The sequence below is a fragment of the Thamnophis elegans genome, chromosome 6, assembly GCF_009769535.1.
Source record: "Thamnophis elegans isolate rThaEle1 chromosome 6, rThaEle1.pri, whole genome shotgun sequence".
NCBI lineage: Eukaryota > Metazoa > Chordata > Lepidosauria > Squamata > Colubridae > Thamnophis > Thamnophis elegans.
The window spans coordinates 62,885,537-62,909,406 of NC_045546.1; the positions used below are offsets into that span (position 1 = coordinate 62,885,537).

Genomic DNA, 23,870 nt, shown 5'->3' on the forward strand with positions numbered 1-23,870 from the left:
TGTGTGTGTGTAATGTCCCATAGTTATGTACACATTAATAATGATCAAGTACTAATAATATTTCTTTATACATTTTACTCACTTTTCCTTACATAATTGGCATTTTCTTTCATACTTTTAGATTTCTAATTGCTGTTTCTGTTAGTTAGCACTTGATAAAACAAATCCCACGTGAAAAAGTATTCGAAGCCTTTGTCTTTTCCACTGTTGTCAAACACAATTCCAGCAGCTGTTAACATGTGTAAAATTAAATATGTATTGTATTCCCTTTGAAATACAAGTAGTAAGTAGTAAGCTACTTACCTTCTGTCAGTAGCTCTTTTATTGTTTTGTGTACTTATTTTAATCTTATTTAAGTAGTAAGTGCACAAAATAATAATTTTCCTTTTTTATATCTTCTTTTTGTAGATCATCCATTGGGGCAAAGAATTCAGTGACATTGTCTTGGCCACTCCCATCCGGTCACATGACTGCCAAGCCACTCCCACCTGGACACATGTCTGGCAAGCCACTCCCACCCAGTCACATGGCTGGTAAGCCACTCCCACTCAGTCACATGGCCGGCAAGCCACTCCCACTCAGTCACATGGCCGGCCAGCCACTCCCACCTGGTCACATGGCCAGCAAGCCACTCCTACAAAGCAGGCCATACCCACAGAGTAGATTCCAAAAATGTTTGAAACCCACCACTGGTGTATACACAGACACAGACACACACACACACATATGTATGTATGTGTGTATGTGTATGTGTATATATATTTAAAGTCACAAATAAAAATACATACATACATACATACATACATATATGTAGGTCTCTAGTTGTTCGGGTTTTCTCCCACGTAGAATTGGAGATGTCTTGGCGACGTTTCGACGAAGTCTCATTCGTCATCTTCAGGCTGCTTCAGACTACTTCAGGCTTGGTGTTTCCAGGAGTAGTGTGAGATCTCGGCTGTTTATTCCTTTTAACTGCCAGTAGGGGATTAAATGTAACTGCCAGTAGGGGATTAAACTGATTGGGTGGGGGTTTGGCTGTGTCTTGATTGGGTGGAGGTGTGTCCTTATTTGGTGGAGGAGTGTTCTGTTCTGATTGTTTGGGGGGTTGTGTTTCATGTGAGGGTAGGTTTTTTTTTAAAGAGGCTAATTGTGCTTTTGCAGTCTGGCTTCTTGTTCTGGGTCGTGCCTCCTCATCAGTTTGTGTTTTTGTCTGTTTTCTTTGTGGATGTTTTTTGGAATCCAGAATATCACCAAAAAAACATCCACAAAGAAAACAGACAAAAACACAAACTGATGAGGAGGCACGACCCAGAACAAGAAGCCAGACTGCAAAAGCACAATTAGCCTCTTTAAAAAAAAACCTACCCTCACATGAAACACAACCCCCCAATCAGAACAGAACACTCCTCCACCAAATAAGGACACACCTCCACCCAATCAAGACACAGCCAAACCCCCACCCAATCAGTTCAATCCCCTACTGGCAGTTACATTTAATCCCCTACTGGCAGTTAAAAGGAATAAACAGCCGAGATCTCACACTACTCCTGGAAACACCAAGCCTGAAGTAGTCTGAAGCAGCCTGAAGATGACGAATGAGACTTCGTCGAAACGTCGCCAAGACATCTCCAATTCTACGCGGGAGAAAACCCGAACAACTAGAGACCTACATACTAACACCCGCGAAAACCTCAGAAAACATATATATATATATATATATATATATATATATATATATATATATATATATATATATATATATATATATATATACATATACATATACATATACATATATATATATATTATTTGTGCTGATAAATAAATAAAGGGAGACTAGTATAGATCTATTTCAAGCTATTTAGCTCTCATCAGCTAGCCATACCCTTACTGGGATTTGAACCTGGGCTATATTGCATACTAGGCATACTAGGCAGAGATCTTATACACACACACACACACACACAAACACACACATACATACATACACACACACACAGACACACACACACAGACACACACACACATATATATTATATTATTATATTATATTATATTATATTATATTATATTATATTATATTATATTATATTATATTATATTATATTATATTATATTATATTATATTATATTATATTATATTATATTATATTTATTATATTATATTATATTATATTATATTATATTTATTATATTATATTATATTATATTATATTATTATATTATTATATTATAATATTATGTTATTATATTCAAAATTTATATTTGTTCATATACTTGTCTAATTTCAAAGTGATCTTACTACAATAAGTTATGCCCAACAAGGCTACTCAAGTTGCTGTAAGTATTGCTGCCCAACTAGGCTACTGATTCACACAAGACTCACATACACTCTCAAAACAGGTGATCAGGCTGGATCAGGCTAGGAAGCAGACTGAGGGTGTCCCCTGCTCCAACAAGAGTCATCTCAAACTTCAGGATCTGGCTTCATTTCAGTCTTCTCTTTATACCTAATTTGTTTACTCAAAATCCATGTGTATGGTACATCTTGCCCCAGCCACATTATGAACTTTATACCCTCACTGTTTGTTCCAAGACTCGCACTGCATTCCTTAGGCCCACTAATACATCACCTGGTATCACCAACAATAAATCACTCATACATGCACCCAAAATCTCTCTTTATCAATAGTATAGACATTGTTAGGAATATAATCTAACGGTTGGGTTGGCAATATATAAATCATGTAACAATGCTGTACCTGTTTCTTTAAATCATGCTGTAAATGTGATTGGTTGCTGTTTCCTCAATCGGCCATAAGATGGAGCCAGAATCACTGTTAGATGCTAATCTGATCTGATCTGATCTGATCTGATCTGGAAGCTGGCTGTTAGAAGTGCCATATTGTGATCAGCGTGAGATACTATTGAGCTATTGTAAGTTTTGCAGAGATCCCTCCTTCCAGCCCTATTAGTTCCATACTAAGGCCAAATGACATGAGTAGTTAGGGCCCTGGTCTCAGGCTGCTGTTGCTAAATTCCAGGTCTGTGGTTCACAAGGCTCCCCTCACCCGGGACATAATTTTAGACGAGAGGGCAGACCTGGCATGTATTACGGAAACCTGGCTGGGCCCGGAGGGAGGAGTCCCCCTCACTGAGATGTGCCCAGAGGGTTTTCAGGTGCTTCATCAGCCGCGACCCCAGAAAAGGGGTGGGGAGTGGTCATTGTTATACGAGGGTCTCTAGTTCCTCGTAGGATCCCTGCTCTGGAGCTTGTCAGGTGTGAGTCCTTACTGGTGAAGTTGGACCTTGAGGGTCAAGTGGGCTTGTTGTTAACGTACCTGCCTCCCAACAGCATTACAACAGCTCTCCCCTCGCTCCTCGAGTCAGTAGCCGAGCTGGCAGTTGAGTTCCCCAGGCTTATGGTGCTGGGGGATTTCAATTTGCCTTCGCTCGGCGAGCACTCTGATGGAGCGCAGGAGTTCATGGCTTCCATGACAGCCATGGGCTTGACCCAAGTAATTCGGGGCCCGACTCACTCAGTGGGTCACACGCTTGACCTCGTATTCCTCTCGGAGCAGTGGAGTTGTGATCTTGGTTTGAGGGGTATTGAGATCTTGCCCCTGTCATGGTCGGACCACTTCCTACTGAGGCTTGACTTTTGGAGGCCAATCCCCCACTGTAGGGAGGAGGAACCGATTAGGTGGTTCCATCCCATGTGCCTTATGGACCCTCCGGGCTTTCAGACGGCGCTTGGTGTTATACCTGATACTCTCGTCCGCAGTCCGGTGAAGGCCTTGGCCGCTGCTTGGAACTCAGCAGAGGCTCTTAACCGGATTGCGCCTTTACGGCCTCTCCAAGGTAGCAGATCCAGGAGGGCTTCTTGGTTCACTGAGGAACTCCGGGAGATGAAATGCCAAAAGAGATGCCTAGAGTGCCGCTGGAGGGCCAGTAAGTCCGAGTCAGACCAAGCACTGTTGAGAGCCTGCATCAGAGCCTATCTCGTGGCAATTCGGACATCAAAAAACACATATTTTGCCGCTCTGATTGCATCCGCTGAGTCGCGCCCAGCCGCCTTGTTCAGAATAACCTGCTCCCCCTTGAAAGGGAGGGATGCGGGTAACCCTTTACAAGGTAGAGCTGAGGAATTTGTCCAATTTCTCGCGGATAAAGTTGCTTGGCTTCGGACAGACCTGGACTCCAATTGCTCAGAGCCAGCCGAGGTACGGGGGGAGGGTCTTGAGTGGAATTTATGGATTGATTTTCAACTTGTCACACCTGAGGAAGTGGACAAGGCCATGGGAGCAGTGAGTGCCTCCACTTGCGTGCTGGACCCGTGCCCCTCCTGGCTGGTCGCGAATAGCAGGGAGGTGACACGGGGCTGGATCCAGATGATAGTCACTGCCTCTCTTCGGGAGGGGTCCTTCCTGCCCCTCCTAAAGGCGGCAGTGGTGAGACCCCTCCTGAAGAAGCCGTCTTTGGATCCAGCCATTCTAAGTAACTACCGTCCAGTCTCCAACCTCCCCTTCATTGGGAAGGTTGTTGAGAAAGTGGTGGCGGTCCTTGGATGAAACCGTTTATCTAGATCCCTTTCAGTCTGGATTCAGGCCTGGCTACAGCACGGAAACTGCTTTGGTCACACTGATCGATGATCTCTGGAGAGGCAGGGACGGGGGTCATGCCTCCATCCTAGTGCTCCTTGACCTCTCAGCGGCCTTCGATACCATCGACCATGGTATCCTTCTGCGGCGGTTGCGGGAGGTGGGAGTGGGAGGTACCGTTCTAAGGTGGTTCTCCTCCTACCTCTTGGACAGGTCGCAGTCGGTGTTGGTTGGAGGGCAGAGGTCGACCCCTGGGCCCCTTAAGTATGGGGTGCCGCAGGGTTCGGTCCTGTCCCCCCTCCTGTTTAACATCTACATGAAGCCACTGGGTGAGATCATTTGGCGGCATGGGATAAAATACCACCAATACATAGCTGTATCTGTCTGCCCCGTGCCAACTCAGTGAAGCGGTTGACGTGATGTGTCAGTGCCTGGAGGCTGTTAGGGTCTGGATGGGTGTGAACAAGCTTGCACTCAATCCCGACAAGACCGAGTGGCTTGTGTTTTTCCCTCCTAATAATTGGTCTTGTATTCCAACTCTCAGGCTGGGGGGTGAAATTATACGCCCCTCAGACAGGGTTCGCAATTTGGGAGTCCTCCTGGATCCACAGCTGACTTTAGAACACCATTTGTCGGCTGTGACCAGGGGGACATTTGCCTAGGTTCGCCTGGTGCACCAATTGCGTCCCTACCTGAACCGGGAGGCTCTCAGAACAGTCACTCACGCCCTTGTGACCTCAAGACTGGACTACTGTAATGCGCTCTACATGGGGCAGCCCTTGAAGAGCATTCGGAGTCTTCAGCTTGTCCAGAATGCAGCCGGGCGAGCGATTGTGGGTGCACCCCGGTACACCCACGTTACACCTATCCTCCGCGAGCTGCACTGGCTGCCTATTGGACTCCGGACGCGCTTCAAGGTGCTAGTCATTACTTTTAAAGCCCTACATGGTATCAGACCTGGGTACTTGAGAGACCGCCTCCTGCCAATTACCTCCCTACGACCAATTAGATCCCACAGATTAGGCCTCCTCTGGAATCCATCTGCTAGCCAATGTCGACTGTCGACCCCCCAGGGGAGGGCCTTCTCTGTGGCTGCTCCGGCCCTCTGGAACGATCTCCCTGTGGAGATTCGGACCCTCACCACTCTTCAGGCTTTCTGCAAAGCCGTCAAGACCTGGCTGTTCTGGCAGGCCTGGGGCTGATGAGTTCCCAGCCCCACTCGAATTGTTGCGGCTGTTGAGGAGTTTTTTAATCTGTTTTTTGTATTTTGTTTTTGTCTTGTTTGTTTTCTTTGTATTATCCCCCTCCCCTATTTGTTTGTTAGCCACCCTGAGTCCCCCTGGGAATAGGGCGGCATACAAGTTTAATAAACTATAACTATAACTATAACTGCTAGCAAACTTTGTGTACCGGACTGTTTGTATGATTATGGACTATGTTATTTCGATTATCCCTTAACTGAAAGACATTGATGACTGACTTCTTAATCGTGTATGACGTGGACTGTTTGATGGACTCTGATACCTCTATTTCCACAAAAGCAGAAGCCTATTTAAACTACAGCGTCTCTGTATGCTGGTTTATGTGTTCTCCAACACCAATCTCACAACGCTTCTCTGAACATACTCGTTCCCCCAACAGGGAGCTTACCTAACTTGGTTATGGGCCCAGGTTATACCAGACGTAGCTAAAGGAGAGTTGGTGTTGATATGCAATACCACATACAGACAGCTGTTTCGTTAGTGATTGTTACTATACTGGAGAAGATGGCGAGCGACCCATCAACAAGCCTATCAATGATAACCCGGTTGGATGGAACAAACTATGTTTCCTGGTCTATGAAGTGCAGTTTACTTCTGTGTAGGGAAGGTTTATGGGATGCTGTACAGAATCCACTGGATGTAACTGCTTGGAATCCAGATAACGATGATGATGCCAAGAAGATAGCAGATTTTCAGCGATGCAACGAACGGGCGTTGTGTATAATTGGTCTAACACTGAATGACCAACAATTAGTACATATTCATGGAGAAAATTCTGCTGCAAGATGTTGGGAGAATTTGAAGAGGATTTATGTACGTGACACTGTAGGTGCACACATACATCTTACACGCAAACTGTTTAGGGCATGTCTTCTGAAAGGTGGAGATATGTTAGCTCATTTAAACTTTATGAAAGGGGTTTTTCAGAAGCTACATGAAAAAGAATTAATTTTTTCTGAGCTACATCAGGTTTATATCATACTCTCCTCACTGGATGAGAGTTGTGATGTTTTTGTAGCTTCTCTTGAAGTCCTAACCCGTAATGAACTAACATTGACTGACATTACTGCACGACTGTTGGAAGAGTCAAGAAGAAGGATGGAAAGGGAACAACTGAGAGAGAAACCACCACAACATGAGGAGTCACCTTCTACTGCCTATACTGTTCAAAAATGTTTTTCTTGTGGGGCTAAGGGACATATAGCTAGATTCTGTACAAAGGCAAAACTACAGAATGCCGGAAGAGCTAGAAAAAATGCTAATGTCAACTTAGCTATGTCTACTTTGGCTATGTCTAGCAATGCACCGGTAAACCATGATTTCTGGGTTGTTGATAGTGGAGCATCACAGTGCATTGTTAGAGATAGAAAAAGGTTTGTAAAAATGACCACGAGCAAGGAATAAGTATTTTTGCAAATGGATGGAAGGTGAGGGTGTCTGGTGAAGGTAATGCATATTGTTCATTCCTCAATGAGCAGTTACCAATGTTATATGTGCCTAAACTGATATTCAACTTACTATCGGTTAGGGCTCTGGTTAACATTGGCTATGTGGTAACTTTTAGGAGAGATATCTGTATTATTGAAAAGGAGGGTAACAAGGTTACTGCTATTTTAAATAGCTGTTTGTATATTATACCGGATGGCCAGATGGCTAACACAGCTTATCATAATGTTAAACCCCATGATGAATGTATACATTTACTACATAGACGCATGGGGCACATTAATTTCAAGATGCTGCAACAAACCTTTAAATTGGCAGAAGGAGTAAAAATAAAACCATGCGGAAAATATTTAAACTGCAGTGTTTGCAATCAGAAGAAAAGCAAACTTACTCCAGCAAACAGACTGAATGGTTTTAAAACAAAGGAACCTAATGTGTAGTGTTATGATGAGTATGATTGGATATGAATATTGAATGGTACCCATGTAAGGAAGATTAGCAATCCCTTTGGATTATACATAAAGGATGATGATGATAATAATAATAATAATAATAATAATAATAATAATAATAATAATATAATGATATTAGAAAATTGTAAGAACAGAAAAAGGAACTTGAATATGGTCTGGATTGATTACAAAAAGGCATTTGACTCACTGCCACATAGTTGGATCATAAAATGCTTAGAAACAACTGGCATTAGCAAAAATGTTACATCCTTTACTGAAAAGGCGATGAAACAATGGAGAACTGAGTTGGCAGTAGGGAATGAGATCTACGGAATGGTTAATATCAAGCGAGGAATTTTCCAGGGTGATTCACTTTCACCTCTTCTCTTCATCATCGCAATGATCCCACTATCAGTAATCTTAAAAAAAATGAAATTAGGCTACCAAACAGCCAAAGAAGCTGAAAAAAATTCACATTTACTATATATGGATGATTTGAAACTCTATGGAAAGTCAGAAATAGAAATCCAATCATTGACAAACACAGTCCGAGTATTCAGCACCGATATTTCAATGCAGTTTGGCATGGAAAAATGCGCCACTGTATCCATAAAAAGGGGCAAAATCACTGCACGTGAGGGAATTGAAATGCCCAATGGCCAATTAATTAAATGCAAAGAAAATGAAGCCTACAAATATTTAGGCATTCTGCAGTTGGATAACATCAAGCATGGAGAAGTAAAAACTAGTGTCAGGCGAGAGTACACCAACAGAGTTAGGAAAATTTTGAAATCTAAATTGAATGGTGGAAATACAATCAAGGCCATAAATACCTGGGCAATACCAGTTATAAGATACACAGCTGGTATAGTTAACTGGACACAAGCTGATTTGGACCTTTTGGATGGAAAAACCAGGAAACTAATGACAATGCACTACAGTTTACCTCCACGTGGTGATACTGATAGACTATATCTGCCCCGAAAATCAGGTGGCAGAGTATTATTACAAGTGAAGCAAACAGTTGAAGAAAAAAAACATGCACTGGCTGATTATTTAAAAGAAAGTCAAGAACATCTATTAATCGTAGTAAAGAACAAAAATCTACTGAAGGCCCAACAGATGAAACAAGAATACAGAAAAGATGTGATAAAATCAAGAATGGAGAGTTGGCAGAACAAAGCACTGCATGGCCAATTTCTGGAAAAAATAAAAGATAAAGTGGACAGTGAACAAACTTGGTTATGGTTAACAACAGGTACATTAAAGAAAGAAACAGAGTCACTAATCCTGGCTGCGCAAGAACAAGCTATCCGCACAAATGCCATTAAGGCCAAAATAGAAAAATCCTCTGATGATGCCAAATGCAGACTTTGCAAAGAAGCTGATGAAACTGTTGATCACCTACTCAGCTGCTGTAAAAAAATCGCACAGACTGATTATAAATTGCGGCACAATTCAGTAGCACAAATGATCCATTGGAATTTGTGCAAAAATTATAATATTAAAACAGCAACAAACTGGTGGGAACATCAGCCTGAAAAGGTCACCGAAAATCAGATGGTCAAGATCTTGTGGGATTTTCGCATACAAACAGACAAAATACTGGCGCATAATACACCAGACATCACATTGGTTGAGAAAAATAAGGTCACAATCATAGACATCGCAATACCAGGTGATAGCAGGGTCGCTGAGAAGGAACATGAAAAAATCGCAAAATACCAGGACTTAAAAATCGAAATTCAATGACTATGGCACAAACCAGCAGTGGTAATTCCAGTGGTAATTGGCACACTGGGTGCTATTCCAAAAGCACTGGAATTACATTTAAAACAGTTAAAAATTGACAAAATCACCATCAGTCAAATGCAAAAAGCCGCACTGCTTGGATCTGCACGCATATTACGAAAATACGTTATGACGTCCTAGGCCCCTGGGTGGGGCCCGACTAGTAACCAATGCCAAATCCGGCGAAACAACTGGCCGCTGTGATACAATTGTATAATAATATAATTAAAAAAGAACTAAGTTAGATACAATTAAAGTTTTGATTATTAGGGGGAAAATGTTATGATACAGGATAAAGTCAAATAAAGGAGGGATAAGAATAACAATTCATATATAGATATGGGTATAACATAAGGAAACTGGAAGTAAACTTTAAACAGTGATTTGGAAAGGAGGATTAGAAAACTTTGTTATTAAATATTATGGATGGAAAGATACAGGCTGATAGATGAAAGTGTTTAATCTAAAACTAGTTGGACTTAGTGAAATTTAGTGACAATAGATATGGTTAAATAAACAATTGAAAATGATAATAACGTATACATATGTATTGGTATAACAAGTAGTAATTGGATACAAATATTGAATGGTACCTATGAAAGGAAGATGAGAAATGGTTTGGTTACATATAAAGATTAATAAAAAAGAATTAAATTATGATAATGAATATAGTCAAATAAAGGAGAGATAATGGTAACAATGTACAGTGGGGCAAAAAAGTATTTAGTCAGTCACCAATTGTGCAAGTTCTCCCACTTAAAAAGATGAGAGAGGCCTCTAATTGACATCATAGGTAGACCTCAACTATGAGAGACAAAATGAGAAAACAAATCCAGACGATCACATTGTCTGATTTGGAAAGAATTTATTTGCAAATTCTTCATGAATCCATGTTCTAAAAAATTGTTAGGATTGTTATGACAAATCACAAAGTAATTCTGAAGTTAAGAATATTTTTTAAAAATGTCTGTACTATCTTGAAAATCAAAGATGGGCAATAAATAGCCTTCCATTTCCACTTCACCCCAGCCAGCATGACTGATGATGAGCAATAGTGTGATTTTACTCTCACAATATCTGGAGAATGATAAATGAATTAGAGGTCTTCCCCAAAAATAGATATACTTGTCTTCACGTGTAGATGCCTTTTGTCAACAGTAACAGACTAAAATATGTGTTACAGGCATAATCCATTCCTTTTGGACTATAGAAGCACAAAAGGTAAACAGAACAGATTTCACGTATTTGATTGCAAATTGAATGATAAAACATGCAGCTTGTTGAAGAGATCGCACAGGATGGGCCTTCTCCAGGTGCCATCAGCTGGACAATGCCGGCTGGCGACGCCTTGGAGTAGGGCCTTCTCTGTTGCCACTCCGGCCCTATGGAATGAGCTACCCCCAGAGATAGGGACCCTACCCACTCTCATGGCCTTACAAAAAGCCATTAAAACCTGGCTATTCCGGCAGGCCTGGGGCTGTTGACCTCTGGATTGAGGTCCAGCCCTGCTTAGATTGGGTGCATGTTGTGTCTTTTTAAAATTTGTTGTGTTTTATTTGTTTTTTTTTAATCTTTCTTAATTTTTGTTTCTGTAAGCCGCCCGGAGTCCTTCAGGATTGGGCGGCCTATAAATTTAATAAACAGTAAATAGTAAACAGAAGCAAACTGATCTGTCCAAGCTGCAGGGAAACATTGGCATCTGTAATTTGATACAGACTTTTTGGGATACAACCTTTGTGGGATATGCAATACTTCCTCAGTAGTTTTATTATTGTGATGGCTTTAATTTCAAAACTCAAAGAACATTATACAGTGGATCCATCTTTCAGCTAAGTTGCCTTCAACTTCACAAAGCAAATGAAGTTATTTCCCCCCAGTTGCCTATTTGTACAGTTTGGTGTTTACAAACAAAATGCTGTCTAGTGTAAAGAAAAGCCTAGGTTGTTGTCAATTCTTTTTGTTGCATGAATTCTAACTTCTTCATAAATTTGCATGCTACTTCTCTAAACCAACAGGACCTTCTCACCTTGGGTTGAAGCATGAAGCATTCATCAATTTGATTTTCAAAGTTCCAGGAGTCCAAGGGAATCTCTACTTCTCCCAGAAAACTGTTATGCCCAAATCTGTCATAATGCCAGACAGAAAGTTGTAGAGTACGAGTCTCAAGCTGCGTGTGGCTAATGACATACTATTGAGTGGGGATAAAAAAGGAGCATATTTTTAAGGAAAATATTTTTAGGAACCAGTAAGTGAGAGTATGGAACTTCTAAGTATATCCAAAGGTATTAACAGATAATAAATGATGCAATATTTTCCCTTCCTGCAATTCAAATTATGAAGGTGAAATGCATAAAATGCAATTTTTCTCCTGAAAATGTTATATGTCTTAAACTATAGTTCTTCCATCTCCTCCTGTACGTATATTGATTTTACTCATTATTAAAATAAACATTCATTATTAAAATAAACATTCATTATTAAAATAAACATTACTCATTATTAAAATAGAAAATAAAATGGTGATATTAAATTCTCCAAAAATGGTAAAAGTATTTTTTATTGAGAAAGTTGTTCTTTAAATTCCACAAGTGTTTCACATTTTTTTAATCTTTCTTGAATTATATAATTTAAAACCCTTTTTTAAAAAAGCAAATAAATAAATAAATGAGAAGTCCTTGATGCTCTCTGAGCTCAGAGAGAACCAAGAACTCTTCATTTCAACCCCAAGCTACAAATATTCTCCTTTAAATAAATAAATGGGAAAAAATGCCCAGGAAGTGCATGGGAGTGTCAGCTTAATGTCTACATTAGGCAAGGTTCTCTAACAAATTATAAAGGAACATACAGACCAACCCCCTGCCCAAGCAGGAGACCCTACACCAGTGATGGTGAACCTTTTTGGCACTGAGTGTCCAAACTGGAATGTGTGTGGATGTGAGAGCACCGGAGCACCGGAAACTTGAAAACCAGCCAGCTGGCCTGCACATGCCTGTTTTTTGGCCATTTGTGGCCATTTTTTTGGCTGTTTTTTACCCAAAAAATGGCCAGAAAAACAACCAGAAAATGGCCCCAAAACAGTCTGAAAATGGCCTGTTTTTTGGCTGTCTTCAGGCCATTTTCTGGCCCCTGTGAAGACCAGCCAGAAACCAGAAGAGCAGCTGGCAACAGCACGTGTGCCCACAGAGAGGGCTCTGTGTGCCATCTCTGGCATGAGTGCCATAGGTTTGCCATCACGGCCCTACACCATTTCTGACAGATGGCAGTCTAGTCTCTTCTTGGAAGCCTCCAGTGATGAAGCTCCCATAACTTCTGAATGCAACTTCATGTCGGGGAGCACTTGGATACTGCAATTAGCAATATGGTTTTGTTGCAAACAAAAATTAGTGTGGTTTTGTTGCAAACAATTTGTGCCAATCAACCATATTTCCTTCTTTAATAATAGAACTGCAGCTCAGTAGATTGGGAATGTTCTCAGGTTCTCAGCAAAGCCTTTGATAGAGTTCCTCATGGTATATATTTTTCTTAATAAAAAGACCATCCATAGTTGTTTGGGAATTGGATGACACAAAAATTTAAATAAGTAAAAAATGGAAAATATGGAGTAGAAGATACTACTGTTAGATGGGCTCAGTTGGCTGAACAATCTCATTTCATCTTGGAGAGAAGAATCAAGTGGAATGCCAGAGTGATTGTTATTGACTGTATGCAATTCAAAATGTTTATCAATGACTGAGATGATGGAACTGGATGACACAAGGTTTTCTGGATGATGCAAATATTGGAGAGTGGCTTTAGATGAAACAGAAAGTTCAAAAGTATCTAGACAAAGTGGACTGAAACCAATAGTCACATGGCACATGGATGGGTGATGTCAAGGAAACTCAGGACTGAAGGCTAGAATGGGAAGTTGAAAAACATTCCTGAGGAAAGTAGGAACAAATCACTTACATGCACAAACCAAAAACTAGTTGGACATGTCCACAGAGTCATCAGAAACACAGATCAACTCAAGGACATCTTTACCATGCAGGTACTGTGCAGCCAGTGGTGTGATTCAGCCAGTTCGCACCAGTTCAAGACAACCATTTGTTAACTCTTTGTGTGTAATGTTTTTACAGTGCATCATCGGAATGGTCCTTAGAACTGAGGTTACAAAGTACAAACTGCAGCAATCTGCAGAAAATATTTGTTTGTCAGCCATTCTTTGCTTGCAGTGTGTTTCCCAGGCATGAACAAGTACACGGGATGATGATACAAAGTAAACCTGTAACATTTTACTCATTTGAATGATAACACTTGATTCATTCAGCATGTGAGAGTTCTCACGAATACCAATGGTGTAATGACTAACCAATTATTGTGCCTTGGAGACTTGTTAACCAATAATGATATAACACGTAAAGTAGGTGAGAACTAAGAAGCTGCAAACACTATAAGAATGATGTTTCATGATTAATAATTTTGCTGTTGATTCTGCTATCCATGGAATGCTTCATGCTGTTGATTCTGCTATCTATGGAATGCTTTGTTCAATAAACTTCTGTTGGTTCAGCTATCTGTGGGTGGATTACATTATTTCATCTTCAGCCTCGGGACCCTAAATACTACATTTGTGGAGTTCTGCGGACCAGCTAAATAGTCAAGGCTGCCTGCCTCCCAGCCTAACAATTCCAGTAGCTCACACACAGCTCAGACATTCCTGCTCATTTGTAATTAACCAAAGGGAAAGGAAAAGAAAAAGAAGAAATAACAGCATAGCCATTTCATCAGCAGGAAAATTCTAGCCCCTTTAAAACTCAAGGTGTGGGGGGGGGGAAATAAAGTGAAAGAGAGGGTTTTTCTTCTTCCATCAGCTAATAGCTCTGGGCAGAGAGCCAATAGCAATTTAACAGATGAATACTTAGTTGCGATAACAAAACCGTGGGAATGCAATCAGCACAGAAACAATAGAAATTTACAGATCATACAGATTAACAGTGTTGGAAGGGACCTTGTAGGTCTACCTTACCTTAAGCATTTCATTGAACTCTGGATCAGTGCTATTACTTTTGGTTTTTGTCTTTCTTTTGCTCTGGCGAGACTTGTCTGGCAGAAGATATGCTTTGACATAACTACAGAATAAATAATAGATGATTTATCAATTTTGCTAAAAGTTACAATATTGGTATACAAACATGTAGATGTCCATATACAGAAAATTCTTATGTATAACACTGTCAAAATTAAATCACAGACATCAGAAAGGTTATACTTTATACTATACTTGCTCTCTCATGTGTTGTGACACATCAGATATTTTTGTCCATTTTATGTAGCAAGAGTGTACACACACACACTCCCCAAAAGTTATTTGTTACCTACTTCCATGTGCTAACACCAGAAATATGCAGGCAGAAATCTATTGAAACACAGAATTCCATACAAACAATGCAAAGTAGAGGCTGGAGAACTGTTACTCTTCAAAGATTCGATTCACTACAAACTAACATTAAAGAAGCTCTGTGAGGTCCAGCCTATTCTTTGTCTCACAATGACCAAATACATGTAGCTGGGAAAGTCATAATTCCAGACTGGAGAGTGATGATCTTTTCCATTATTTCTTCTCAAGACCCTTGAGAAATATTTTAACAGATTAACATATGACAGGCCAGTCTTTTCTTGAAAGCTTCCAGTGATGAAGCTCCTACAACTTCTCAAGGCAAGCTGTTCCATTGGTTTATTGCTCACACTGTCAGAAAATTTCCCCTTATTTTCAGGTTGAATCTCTCCTTGTTCAGTTTCCATCCATTATTAAGACAAGGCATGCAGTCTATTTTTCAGAATGTAATAAATTATCATTGCTAAATGTAGCTTGCAGAAGCCTGTTGGCTGGAACTTTAGGGCTGTGGAAAGTTTCTGCCTTACTACTCAGCCTTTTATTCCTTATCCTCATTCCTTCCTACCATTTGTCCTTAGGCAGGTACAAGAGGCTTCAGTGTACCCAGAATTACTTTCACTTATAGAAAACAAAGAAGGAAGGAAACAATTATACCACAAAAGACTCATAAGAATTTTTCTTTCATTCTCCAGTCTTACTGCACTGAAAGAAATCACTTCCTGAAGAGCCTTCTATTATTTGCAAGAGAATGTGGAAGAAAAGCTATAATCCTCTCATTTTCCCCATCATTTACTTTTTGGGCAGGAGAAGACAGAAAAATCCAGCTTCTTCCTTAAATTGATTGTGTTTTTTTCAGTTATAATTGTAGAGAAAAACAAAAGAACAAAAGAATTGTTCAACTCTGGTTCATTTTTATTGTTACTGAATCACACTACTACACATGCCAGAACAAAATTGCAGAGAATTATGGTCAGCTGATAAGCAGAACTTAAATTTGCATTTTCTAATTGGAAAGTCTTTTGGATAAAAAAAGAGAAGTAAGAATACCAGCACAAGGCATTTAATGGTAAACATGGGTTTTTCATTTCACCAAAATTAAGTCTTTTTCTCCCAGGCATTGTAGCACTGAAGTTATGAAACTGGAAAAATATTCATACCAGTTCACCATCTCCAGATTGATTAATTTTATTATTAAACTTCTATGCAGCCCATCTCACCGAGCCAATTCTAGATTTCACTAGAAGCAACTGTAGTTTCTCAAACTTTTCAAGGACTAAAGATGACATTTCTCTTATCCCATTTAAAGTAAAGCTTCAATAAGAAGATGGGAGAAACTCATGCTGTCTTTCACTTTTTTCAAACTCCAATCCAAATGTGAGCATTTGATATTCTGTGGAAAACAAATCTAACAAGCAAACATAACTAGGATAGTAAATAAATAAATAGAACTTTAGTTTAAAAAATGAGATTTGCTTACGGATCTGTTCTTTGTTTCTTTTCATCAGCAATGGCCAAGTTCTTGCATCTTTTTACAAGTATGTTAAGGGCTCCTGTTTTATAGCTGTAGCTAATTTGCAGACAAATTTCACCACTAATATTCACATTTCCATAGTCCCCAGTTTCACTGTAAACACTCATCGTACTGTTAATGCTGGCCTGAAAAACAGAGGGTGACAAAATTGGTTGGTGGCAAAATTCAATCTCAATATCCCATTGAAGAAACATACTCATTTTATTTGTGAAAATGGCAGTTGGACTTACCTGAACTGCATGTTTCGACGAGAAGTGTGGGAGGAGTAACCATCGGGTATTAACCTAATCTGCTTGCCTATTGGAGATTGAGGAAATCTTGGAAACCACACCTCCTGCTGCTCTCGCGGCCACCCAGTTTAACCGAACGTCTGAACGGCATCTGAAAGAAAGCAAAAAGAAACAGCCAACACCAATTCTTCTTAGCTGTTGCTTGAACCTGGACGTGCTCAGGCCCTACTTCACGGCGCGGGGCGCCATAACGGGCGGGAAGTGACTCCTCCCACACTTCTCGTCGAAACATGCAGTTCAGGTAAGTCCAACTGCCAGTTTCCAAAGAGAAGGTGTGGGAGGAGTAACCATCGGGACATACCAAAGTTAGTTGTCCTGGGAGGGAATGGACGGGCCTGAGCCCCCCTGCGAGACCAGGACGCCCTGAAGGACCCTCCTGCCGAAGGTGGCGTCCGCCGAGGCGTAGGTGTCCAGTCTGTAGTGTTTAATGAAGGCAGACGGGGAGGCCCAGGGGGCCGCTCGACAAATCTCTTCTAGGGGAGCCTGGGAAGACCAGGCGGCTGAGGTGGCCGCACTTCTAGTGGAGTGCGCTGTGATACCCTGTGGGACCTGAAGACCCCGAGCCTGATAGGCCTGTGAGATGGCCGCTCTGATCCATCTGCTGATGGTGGCCGAGGAGACCTTAGCCCCTCGGGTGGAAGGCTGGAAGGACACGAAGCGGGCCTCTGATTGTCGAAAGGGCGCCGTGCGCTTCAGGTAGATGCGTAGGGCTCTTTTAACATCTAACTTATGCCAGGATTTCTCCCTCTCCCCGGAGGGATGGGGACAGAAATCCGGAAGGATGATCTCTAACCCTCTGTGGAAGGGGGAGTTGATCTTGGGCATGAAGGAAGGGTCGAGTCTGAGGACGACTGTCAGCACCCCTCCATTAATTAATTAGGAAAGAAAGACCACGAGACTCCATGTGTGGAAATCAAGTGTACTTTTACTAATTAAGAATGATTAAAGGCATAGCGTAGCGAAGTCTGATTATTTAGGCGCGAAAGCGATTGATATATAGAATAGCCCATTCCCCACCCCTTGGTATCACAGGTCCAGTCCAATCATAATTCTTCCAAGTGTCAGGTGTGAGATAACTTCAAAAGGCATCACGACGATGGAATGTCGGTGCCGTTAGTCCTGGCGGGAACATCCACGCATGCGTAGTCCGATCAGCCGGTGAACTCCAGAACCTTCCTCCAGCACAATGAGTAACCCCTCCCAAATACCATGCCCTCCCTCCCCGTTTCATGGCAGCCGAAGCGATAGCAAAGCAGAGGCTGACATCCGGCCATCCCCCGGAAAAAGGCAGTCAAGCCTGGAAAACGAGAAAACACAAACAAACAGACGAACAACAAAACACAAAAGAGAGAAAAAGGGGGGGGGAAGAAAATCAAGGTTTGTCAGGATAAGTAGCATAAAACTTCCGAAGCAGGTGGGGGGCACGAACATGGGATTTGTCAACCCATTCCGTATGAGAAGGAGGAAAATGCTTCCAAGCCACTAAATATTGGATGCGATTACGCCGCCTGCGGGAGTCCAGTATTTCGCGAACTTCAAAGTGTTGTTCACCATCAATCAACAAGGGAGCGGGAGGAGGGTCATCAGGCGGACGTAAAGAAGAAACACGAACAGGTTTAATGAGGTTAACGTGGAACACGGGATGAACACGGTTGAGATGCTTAGGCAGCTGTAATCGAACGGAAACAGGATTGATGATCTTGATGATGGGAAATGGACCAACATATTTAGGTCCTAATTTTTTGGACTTTTGGGTGGTCTGAAGGAATTTCGTGGACAAGTAAACCAGGTCACCCTCCCGGTACTGATAAGGTTGCGCACGCTTCTTATCAGCCTGTTTTTTATGAGCACGATGTGCAGCATCTAAAGTATCAAGAGTCAAAGGCCAAATATGGCTCAGACGTTCGCTCCACTCAGCGACGGAAGAAACTTGCGGCTGGTCACGAGGCAACTCAGGAATAGGAACAAAATCTTGACCAAAGACAACCCGAAAAGGGGTGAACCCAGTGCTGGTATGCACAGAATTATTGTAGGCTACCTCAGCATGCGGTAGCAAGTCAAACCAATCATCTTGCTGATAATTGATGAAACAACGTAAATATTGTTCCAGCACAGAATTAGTCCTCTCACAAGCCCCATTAGTCTGAGGATGGTGGGTGGAGCTAAGGCCCTGGGCGGAGCCAATGCATTTAAGAAACTCCTTCCAGAAAGTTGAGGTGAATTGGACACCTCTATCGGAAACAATGCGATCAGGCACTCCATGCAAACGGTAAACGTGGGAAATGAAGAGTTTAGCCAGTGCCTTAGCAGAAGGAATTTTGTGGCACGGGATAAAATGAACTTGTTTGGAAAATAAGTCCGTAACAACCCAAATGACAGTGTGCCCCTGGCTCTCGGGAAGCTCGACAATGAAGTCCATCGAAATTTCTTTCCAAGGGGCGACAGGTCGGGCTACAGATTGGAGTGGGCCGTGTGGTTTTCCAGGTGCCCTTTTAGCGGCAGCACAAACCGGACAACTGGCAACATAAAGTTCAATGTCTTTCTTCAAAGAAGGCCACCAAAATTGTCTCTTCACTAGATGCAAAGTCTTTACGAACCCAAAGTGACCCGCCAATTTGGAATCGTGAGCTCGTTGGAGGACGACAAGACGAAGAGAGGCGGGGACATAAAGCTTGGCGCTGATCCACGGTAAATCGTCCCTCATCATGCACTCATCCTGATGCTTTTGGAACCAGTCATCCTGGGGAAGGGCGTGTTTGAGGTCAGAGAGGAAATCCTGAGGTACCTCTACTTTTGAGCGTGCTTGCTGGCGAGTGACCACCGGAGCCGCCAAGCTGGATGTGGGAACAACGGGCTGAACAATACTCAGTTTAGAACAGTTGTATTGAGGGAGTCTGGACAAAGCGTCAGCCATGAAATTTTTTCCCCCAGGGATGTACTTGAGTGTGAAATTGAAATGGTTGAAATGTTGGGCCCAATGCATCTGCTTAGGAGATAGATGGCGTGGGGTCCTCAAAGCCTCCAAATTCTTGTGGTCAGTCCACACCTCAAACGGGTGCTTAGCGCCTTCCAGAAAATGGCGCCACGTGGTGAGAGCCCATCGGACTGCAAAAGCCTCCTTCTCCCAAACGGCCCAACGTCTCTCAGTGTCCGTGAGCTTGCGGGAGGTGTAAGCGCAAGGTTGCAAATTACCTTGGTCGTTGGCTTGCAGCAAGACGGCCCCAACAGCGACGTCACTGGCATCAGCTTGGACGACGAAAGACTTGTCCATGTCGTGATGCTTCAGGACAGGTTCCGCAGCAAAGAGGCGTTTTAGTTTCTCGAAGGCAGCTTGGCATTCCATGGTCCAATCCAGTGGTTTACTAGGCTTAGGTTTAGGCCCACCTTTGGACTTTAACAAATTCGTGATAGGAAGCGCAATTTTGGCAAAAGAAGGAATGAACTGACGGTAGAAATTAGCAAAACCCAAAATTTTTTGCAATTGTCTGCGTGTTCGGGGCGCCTCCCACTCAGTGACCGCTTTCACCTTCCCAGGGTCCATCTCAATGCCGGCGGGAGAGATGCGATATCCTAGGTAGTCAATCTTCGCCTGGTGAAATTCACACTTGGACAATTTGGCATACAGTTCAGCGGCTTTGAGTTTTTTCAACACAGTGCGAACTAAGGCGACGTGTTCGTCATATGTCTGAGTATAGATAAGGATATCGTCCAAATATACGATAACGCCCTTGTAAAGGTGGTTGTGCAAGATCTCATTAATTAATTGCATGAAAACAGCAGGCGCCCCCTGCAGGCCAAAAGGCATGACCCAGAACTGGAAGCAACCAAGAGGGCAGTTAAACGCAGTTTTCCATTCATCCCCCTCCTTTATACGGACTCTATAATATGCTTCTCTGAGGTCCAGTTTAGTGAAAATGCGGCCCTTTCCCAATTGGGCTAACATGTCCTTCATCAATGGCAGCGGGTAGAGGTTTTGGGCCGAGATCCCATTAAGATTCTTGAAATTAACACACAATCTCAGGGAGCCATCTTTCTTCTCTCTGAATAATACAGGGGCAGCTACCTTTGGGCGCGCAGGCTCAATGAAACCACGTTCCAAATTTTTAGCGATGAATTTTCTCATTTCCTCCATCTCCCTAGGCGACATGGAATAAATTTGGGGCTTTGGAAGCTTGACGCCGGGCAAAATGTCGATTGAGCAATCAGTAGGCCTGTGGGGCGGAAGTTTATCTGAAGATTGTTCACTAAAAACTCCTCTCAGGTCCCAATACACTTTTGGAATTTTTTCCTCTCCTTCAATCCTCTCCTGCCCTCTGGCGGCCAAGTCAGAACTGCAGCTAAGAGGCTCTGAGGAAGCGCCCTCCCCCTCCGGAGGTGTCTTCGTGCGAATGCGCAGCCAACCTTCCCTCCAATTTATGCGAGGGTTCCATTTCCGGAGCCAAGGGAGGCCTAAAATGAGGGGCCTATCCATCCCGGGAGCCACAATAAAGGAGATTAGTTCGGTGTGGGAGCCCATTTTCATCTCTAGGGGTTCAGTATAGAAATGAGCGCCCCCCCCTGCTATGGACCCATCTATCTGGCAAAAGACAATAGGGGTTTTCAAAGTTTTTAACTTGAGGCCTAGCTTCTCCACCATAGCAGGATTGATCATTGAGCGGGAACAGCCTGAGTCAAGGAGGGCGGGAAGGCGTTCTGACACCCCATTGGGCGGAATCCTTAATTCTATTGGGATTAGCATGGGGCCTTTGTTTGAACTCACCCAGCGAGGCGAGGCGTCGTCATCGGAGTCATCAGAGGAGCTGGTGGGGTCGTCAGCTTCTCCCTCCAGGGCCTGTCCGAAACGCGGGGGGGGGGGTGGAATCCACAGCGAACGCGGCTCCTTTTTTCTTTATGTCTGGGGCCTTGCTGGACCTCCCCTCCCTCTTGGCAGGGGTTGAGGTGGCCGTGGGAAGCTTAGCGCGGCATTCTGGTGCGCGATGGCCTCCCTTTCCACAATGAAAGCATGTGAATGGTTTATCTTTTCCTGTGGGGCCTCCTCTCCCTTCGCTTCTCACTCCGAAAGGGGGTTTGCAGGTTGGGGGGGAAGATCTCGCTGCTTTTTCTCTTTCCTTCTCCCTCTCTTCCTTTGCACATCGGAGTCTAATTAAATCAAGTTCAATGTCAGCTGCATTTTCAAACCAAACTGCAAGGCGCTTAGGAAGGTGGCGATTAACACATTGTTGATAAATGTCTTCATCCAAGCCCAAAGCAAATTTATCCAAAAGGGCTTCCTCACTCCATCCTCTCATATAATTACAAAGGTGTTGAAACTCCTGAATGTACTGAGTCACCGGTCTATCTCCCTGTGTGAGGGTCATAAATTTCAGTTTACCGCGTTTCTCAGTCGGGGTCATCAAATCGTCTCTTGAACGCATCCATGAACGCATTAAAATTCCTCAGGAGGGGGGAGTTGGTCTGATGCAAACCCATCCACCAGTCAGCGGCCTTGTCTTCCAAAGCAAGCAATATCATCTGCACTCTCATGGCGTCTGATTCAAAATCGGGCCCATAAATTTCCATGAAGTTATAAACTTGCATAATGAAAAACCCCAGCTTCTTAGGATTTCCATCATACTTTACAGTTAGGGGGGGGACTTTAGCCATTCTGCGTCTTCTGGGGGGTGGGGCCTGGCAGCACCCCTGGCTGGGGGGTGTGTGAAGCTGCCCGTGGGTTTTCTTGCTCCCACCCCCTCTCGGCCTCTTCTCCCTCCCCGAATCTTTGCCCAGAGTACCTCTGTTCCAAGGTTTCAGGCTGATCTCTTTCCCGGGGTCTTCGTTCAGCCCCCACTTCAAACGGCCTCTCCTGATGTTTCCGTCTGGTAACGCCAGCATCCCAGTTTGCACTATCTTCTCTTTGTCCCACAGACAAGGACCAACGGGGGGTGGGGGGGTCGCAGGGCCCATTATTTCCAGCTCAGCCAACTTCTCGGGTAATAATAAATCAGTGGTGTCTTTTTCAATTACTCCATCGCTAGCATGCGAAGACATTTTCTCTGTTTCTTCTTCTTATAGTTTTCACCCCCCACGGAAGGTTTTATTCTCCTGGTAGGGTGTTGATGAGACTTCGCTAACTGTCAGCACCCCTCCATTAATTAATTAGGAAAGAAAGACCACGAGACTCCATGTGTGGAAATCAAGTGTACTTTTACTAATTAAGAATGATTAAAGGCATAGTGTAGCGAAGTCTGATTATTTAGGCGCGAAAGCGATTGATATATAGAATAGCCCATTCCCCACCCCTTGGCATCACAGGTCCAGTCCAATCATAATTCTTCCAAGTGTCAGGTGTGAGATAACTTCAAAAGGCATCACGACGATGGAATGTCGGTGCCGTTAGTCCTTGCGGGAACACCCACGCATGCGTAGTCCGATCAGCCGGTGAACTCCAGAACCTTTCTCCAGCACAATGAGTAACCCCTCCCAAATACCATGCCCTCCCTCCCCGTTTCATGGCAGCTGAAGCGATAGCAAAGCAGAGGCTGACAACGACCCTGTTATCTAGGAAGGTGCAGAGGTCTGCTCTGCTGGAAAGGGTGTTAATCTCTGAGACCCTTCTGGCTGAAGTGATGGCTACCAGAAAAACGACCTTAAGGGTCAGAAGCTGGAGGGAAACCTCTTTCAGAGGCTCGAACGGAGCCTCCGTTAGGGCCTGGAGGACCGTGGGAAGATCCCAGGAGGGGAATCGATGGACCAATGAGGGTTTCAGATTCGCCGCCCCCTTGAGAAAACGCCTAAGAACCGGGTGTTGAGATAAGGGGGGAGCATTCACCCCCCCCAGGACGGTGGAAAGAGCGGACGCCTAAGGGTGCTGGTGGCGAGGCCATTCTGGTGACCTTCCTGGAGGAAGTCAAGAACCTGCGGAACCGAGGCAGTCGTAGGACAGATGTCTTTACCCCGGCACCAGTCTGAGAAAGCCACCCACAAGGCATTGTAGATGTGGGTGGTGGATTGTCTCCGGGATGCCTCTACCACCTTGATGACCTCCTTGGAGAACTGAGCCTGTCTCAGTTGTTCCCGCTCAAGCGCCAGACGTTCAGATGGAGCCACTCCGGGTCTGGGTGCTCTAGGGATCCCTGGTGAAGCG

General features: G+C 43.3%; 1 protein-coding gene across 1 annotated transcript in view; it reads right to left on the reverse strand.

Moving 5' to 3' along the window:
- Positions 1 to 23,870, reverse strand: part of SYTL5 (synaptotagmin like 5) — a 187,127-nt gene that overhangs the window by 24,802 nt on the left and 138,455 nt on the right. Inside the window, exons 11-13 of the mRNA XM_032220008.1 lie at positions 16,404 to 16,582; positions 14,558 to 14,660; positions 11,576 to 11,737 (exon numbers count right to left, since the gene is read on the reverse strand). Of these exons, the coding sequence (XP_032075899.1) occupies positions 11,576 to 11,737; positions 14,558 to 14,660; positions 16,404 to 16,582 (444 nt within the window). The remainder of the gene's footprint in view (positions 1 to 11,575; positions 11,738 to 14,557; positions 14,661 to 16,403; positions 16,583 to 23,870) is intronic.